The following is a 6,265-nucleotide window of genomic DNA, read 5'->3' as shown; positions in this document are numbered from 1 at the left end:
GTATCCCTGCGGCGATCGAGTCCGCGGGAGCCCACGATCTGACTCACGGAGGTTCTGACTGGCGGCGCGCACATGATTGCATGGTGGCAAATTTAAAGGGACTTACAGGTACGCCCATTCGCCTGTCCATGCCATTCTGCCAACATACAGCGGCGTGCGCCAGTTGGAAAGTGGTTAAAGGATATCTGTATCCTAAATTAATATATTAAGGAATATAATTTGCTAAAGGATTGTAGGCATTGTATAATACAAAATAATATGTTTTTTTACATAAAATTATTTTTTAAAATATATTTAATGAAATGATTATTTCTCCCCTGAACATTTTTTGTGTCAATTTAATTTGGCTGATCTGCAGCCTCTCTGCGACCATTTCACGTCTATGTTCCCTCCAGTGAGGGCTAGATTGCATTTTTTAGGAATGGTTTCTAAATGGAAGCAAAAGTGGACCATGCCTGTCTGTTGGCCACTTGTAGTCTCCATTGGTAGTCCATGGGACATAGTGACAATACAGGAGAACAATCGTCAGACAGGGACAGAGTGTTTTTACCATATAACAGAAACTGTCTGAACAAGGTCATTCATAGCAGGATTGCCAAAATTTTTGTTGGAATACAGAATTACATTTTGTGCAACAACTACTGTACATCAGTATTTAGTAGAGATATATTCTTCAACCAGTAGATGGAAGTGTTTATACATTTGTAGCTGCATCCATGATATGCTCTGTGTCTTTTCCCTGAATAAAGTTTCCTTTTTCTGTCTGCAGTTAAGCAGCAAAGCCCATGTGGACTGTGCACTGCCTGTTCTGTACGGCTGTATACAGAATTTCTAACAATTTTAATAAAAACAAGATTTGAAAACATCAGTAATGATGACTTTTGAAATTGTAAAATTCTAAAGCCTACAGTATATGAAATTTTATTGAGTGTGTTTTTTCACTTTAATTCTGCCAGAGAAGGGGGTGTCACCCTCTTTTGGCAGATAAGATGCCCCATTTATGAGTAATTTAACCGGATATTTAGTTGTTTGCCTGGAGTTTAGCTTTAGTGGTTCAACTCTCACTAAAAATATAAAATAAATGTCAGTTTTGAATGGAATAAACTTTTAAAGTAGGTAAATTCAAAGATGGTAACTCATTTGCGTATACCTTCATCCCAACAGGTGCAATTTGGTTGTTTAAAACAAATGACAAAAAGCTAGTAATGATAATGTTATTTTTCTTTACAATTTAATTTTTTTTTTCTTGAAACTGTGGCTTTGCTTAGTTACAACAGAAAAAAATCACACGTGTCAAACACAATACTGTTAAACCATGACCTCATTTGTCTATAAGGTAATGCAGAATACTATGCAAATTATTGTCAGCCTTCCAGCTCTGGTTAATAAGTTACCTTCAGATTCCAGCTCATGGGCCACCAGACATACAATTTAAGATTAATTACCTTACATTTTCCTTTTAATAGTAGAAAAAAAAAGAAGAAAGTGTGACATCCTTTAAGGTGAAATGACTGCAGAGAAAAACCGCTGCTGCATTGATAAGAAACCACAAATTGTAACCACACAAAGATGGAAACCCCAGTGTGCCCTGTATAAAATAGAGGGGCCCTGCACTGTACCACTCACTGCTTCTACTAACTCTCTACTGACTCACACAAGAGCCACCAGTACTATGGAGACCTTCAGACCATCTTTTGTAAGAACTAGGATTTAATTTATGAAAGGAAATTGAATGTACTATTTCTATCTATCTATCTATCTATCTATCTATCTATCTATCTATCTATCTATCTATCTATCTATCTATCTATCTATCTATCTATCTATCTATCTATCTATCTATCTATCTATTTATCTATCTATTTATCTATCTAGCTATCTAGCTATCTATCTAGTTATCTATCTAGCTATCTAGCTATCTATCTAGCTATCCATCCATCAATTAATTTATTACTTCTATCCATCTACAACATATCCATGCAAACTAACCATTTAGCTTGTACTGTAGGTCCTTTAATGACAATGTTCTATTCTATTTGTTTATTTATATATGCAAACTTTGACAAACCAGTAATTTAATGATTTCATCTATCTATCTATCTATCTATCTATCTATCTATCTTTCTTTCTCCAGCAATCTATTTATCTATCCATCTATCCTTGCAAACTTTGAAAACCAGCATTTACTATCAATGCCAACTAACCATTTAACTTGTATGTCCTTTAATGGAAATTTTCCGTTCTATTTATATGTCTATCTATCTATGCAAACGTTTACAATCCAGCCATTTAATTTGTTGGTCAATTCTTCGGATCTATCTATCTATCTATCTGTCTATCTATCTATCTATCTATCTATCTATCTATATATCTATCTATCTATCTATCTATCTATCTATCTATCTATCTATCTATCTATCTATCTATCTATCTATCTATCTATCTATCTATCTATCCATCTATCTTTGTAAACTTTGAAAACCAGCATTTAATTGATCCTTTAATACCAATATTTTAGATCTCTCTATCTAACTATCTATGTTTCCATCAATCAATCAATGTATTTATTTATTTGTCCATCTATCAAACTAACCATTTAACTTGTAGGTCCTTTATTGGCAATTTTCATCTATCTATCTATCTATCTATCTATCTATCTATCTATCTATCTATCTATCTATCTATCTATCTATCTATCTATCTATCTATCTATCTATCTATCTATCTATCTATCTATCTATCTATCTATCTATCTATCTCTATCCTTTGACAAACCAACCATTTAATTTGTTGGTCCTTTAATCATTTAGGTATTTTGATATTGTCGTTGAAAGATTTGTTGATTTATTGAGTATATTTAAAGGGTAAGATCCCCCAAACGTAAAGTGATCGTAAAGATTTTTTTTCATATAGAAAAAGGGCAAGCATTTCATACTTACCTGCTCTGTGCTGTTTTGCCCCGATCCTCTACAGCGCTCTGGGCCCCTCTTACTTGCTGAGTGTCCCCATAGCAAGCTGCTAGCTGTGGGGGCACTCATGCAGGCTCGCTGCTGAGCCACCTCTCTGTGTCCATAAGCCCAGCCCCTCCCCCCACTCCCAACTCACTCCTCACAGGCTGTGATTGATGGGTATGGCCAGCTTTACACTTTTTGATTATATGAACCTTTCCTGATCCTAGTCAAAATGTAAGTCCATTTTCTATGTGATTTAAAAAAAACCAAAAAAAAACAAAAAAAAAAAACCTGTTTACTGTAATAGACTGTTCTGGCGTAGTGACTCAGACCCACAGCTGACTCTGAGGATCTATGAGCTGTGGATAGACTTCAGAACATTAGTATATTTGTATGTTATTGTGCTTGAAGTATTGCAGGTGCAAATGCAACAATAATAGTGACTGGATCCTTAATGAAAAAAATAAATAAAAAAGATGCATTTTAACTGCCTTTTAAATCAGATGAAATATTTATCTTGCTCTGAATGACATATAGTAAAATGATTTTAACACTGTTCAACTTTAATTTGTTCTCTTCCTTCCTATAGTCTCTCTTTACATTATTGCTGTGTCTTCTGGGTGTTGTACTGCCTGGTTACACTTTGGCTTTACCACAATATAATAAAGTTGGATGCTCAGTCACCAAAGACGTGCCATTTCCATCTTCGATCAAAGTCAGTCTGAACATCAGTGGCCAATCCCATGTATCAGTAGGAGATGTAAGGACAAGATCCAGCTCTCCATGGGACTACAGGTAATTGGACCATACCACCTATAAACCATCCTCCAAATTATATTAGCCATTATTATTTAAACTTTTTTGTTTTTATTGTTTTGTTCTTTAGTGTCACAATTAAAAAGGTTAACTTGTAAATAGCTTTGCAATGCTTTTTACAAGAAAAATGATTTCAGTGTAGTTTTAAACAGGACAGATAATAGAGTAATAATCATAATTTTGTTTTTACAGTAACCCACCAATTTTTATAAAAGTGTAAGTTCGCTTTTTCACCAAAATTTACTCACCATACAAACCCCACCTCTGTATTAGCCTCCGTGGGTGAATAGCTGTCATTTTACAAGAGGCTAGTACAGCAGTGTGATAAATGAAATCTCTGCTCTTCTTCCTTTAGGGTTTCTGAAGAGGATCAGAGCCTTTTCTGATTGGTCATGTGCTGGCATATGACCGCTTTGACCAAGTAGAATCGTTCTGATCCATCCTGGAATAATGGAAGATGGTGGAGAAAGTGAGGCTGTCAAATCCCCAAACTGGTGGCTGCATTGATTTTTTCCTTTATTTTTACCAGGTGATTCTGCCAGTAACACAATTACTGCTCTAGGCTGACAATGCTCACTCATTGCACTGTCACCCTAGTACAGGACTAAATAGTCTCCCATTTTCCTTTACAAAAAATAGGGGCATTCTGTATTTTTCAGTGATTTTTCTGAGAACAATGTAACTGATAAGAGTGCTGCACAGGCAAGAAGCTCAGGAAATGACCAGCTCACAGGATTTCTAGCAGGATCAATTGTTCATTTGCTGCCCTTATCAAGTAGATTTAATAAAATGCTCTCAATTTATATTTAGTAGACCAAAAAGGATCAAATAAGGGAAGTTCATTGTTAGGGTTTACATTATCTTTAAAGATACAAAAGGAAGAGCTTAATTGGCACAAAAGGTGAAACTTTACTGGTACATCTAATAATACTTAAAGAGCTTTTTTCATTTTAAAAGACAGTGAACAATACATTTGTTTGACCCTTGCTTGTGTTAACCTTTAAAATCTATATTTCTGATGTAATAATCATAAGATATGATATGGGTTAAATAAGAGTTCTTTTGACCAGAAGCAAAAGCTTTAACATGTAGCATTTATTAGAGTAAGTTACAGGTCTATCTAATACACAGAAAATATCTATAGTCTTAAGCAAATGAGTAAATATTAGGTTAAAATACAAGAATACAGAGTATATTCATCACAATACAAAATAGCAAACAAACCAGACATATGACAACCTACCAATCTACAGGCATACCCCACTTTTAAGTACACAATGGGGTTTATTTACTAAAGCTGGAAAGGGCAAAATCAGGCTCACTTCTGCATAGAAACCAATGAGCTTCTAACCCCAGCTTGTTCAATTAAGCTTTGGTAATAAAACCCGGAAACATATTGGTTTCTATGCAGAAGTGACCCTGATTTTGCACTTTCCAGCTTTAGTAAATAAACCCCATTGTGTACTTAAAAGTGGGGTATGCCTGTATATGGCCTTTTGTTGATATTGGCAACTCCAGCTTGGCAAATATTAGCTTCCAATGTATCAGAGACATTGCAGGTTCAGTAAAAAAGATGTAACAGTGGACAAAAAATATAGGGTACACAATGAATACCATTATCCACTGGCATGTTTAAAACATTCTTTATAATGTGGAAGATCCTGAAGAAGGAAGGAGGTTCCTGAGAAAGGAATATATTCCAAAGGTACCTCAGCCTCAGACTGTAGCCTCTTCTACTTATGCTTGTGCCCAACCATGGACAATATGAAGAATATGGTACCTGTATGTGGCTACTTTGTAATTAAACTAACTCCATTTCCTTATTTTTTTATTCACAGCCAGGACGTTGACTACAACAGGATCCCATCTGTCATAACTGAAGCCAGGTGCCGCTATGACGGATGTGTAGATGCAAAAGGCAATGTAGACCTTAAGCTGAACTCAGTCCCCATCAAACAGGAGATCCTGGTTCTCCATCGTGAGAAAGGTTGCTTCCCCACCTTGAAGTTGGAGAAGAAGATGGTCACCGTTGGCTGCACCTGTGCCCAGCCCACAATGCAAAAGCAGTCATAACTACACAATGTTCTGTTCTGTGGGACATCTGTCTCTGCTGTCAATGTATTGGGGAGATACAGAGAAAAAGTAGCACTGATATAAGTGCATCTGTTCCGTAGCAAGTTTATTGCACTGTTTTCAGTTTTATTACTATTGTATTATATATTTATATATATGGTTGTTAACAATTATAATTTTTTTTGTATTTATTGGTCTTATTTCTAAAAGTGCATGCTTATTTAAATAAATGGTGTAATGGATTTGATATTTGCTTGTTTGTAGTGTTATTTATTAAAGATAGGGTCCAGTCAACAAGTACATTTAATCACTACTATCCAGAAAATTTTAATTTAATTCCAACATTTTGGGTTGGTCTGCTTTCTCAGATCACATGATCTTGTGCTTTGATTAGTGCAAGCAATTGTCTCTGACTTGCAATTCAT

At 35.3% G+C, this 6,265-nt stretch overlaps 1 protein-coding gene across 1 annotated transcript; it reads left to right on the top strand.

The window, feature by feature from the left end:
* The first annotated feature begins 1,507 nt into the window (after window positions 1-1,507).
* LOC143990287 (interleukin-17A-like) lies at window positions 1,508-6,065 on the top strand. Its single transcript, XM_077490346.1, has 3 exons — window positions 1,508-1,696; window positions 3,541-3,746; window positions 5,606-6,065. Exons 1-3 carry the CDS (start codon window positions 1,508-1,510, stop codon window positions 5,838-5,840), a joined length of 630 nt encoding a protein of 209 aa, XP_077346472.1. The 3' UTR covers window positions 5,841-6,065.
* Window positions 6,066-6,265: the final 200 nt, after the last annotated feature.

The sequence above is a fragment of the Lithobates pipiens genome, unplaced genomic scaffold (genome assembly GCF_037356315.1).
Source record: "Lithobates pipiens isolate NorthernLeopardFrog02 unplaced genomic scaffold, aLitPip1_a1.2 Scaffold_18, whole genome shotgun sequence".
Classification (NCBI taxonomy): domain Eukaryota; kingdom Metazoa; phylum Chordata; class Amphibia; order Anura; family Ranidae; genus Lithobates; species Lithobates pipiens.
The sequence above is the reverse complement of the archived record's forward strand: the minus strand, read 5'-3'. Positions and strand labels throughout refer to the sequence as shown.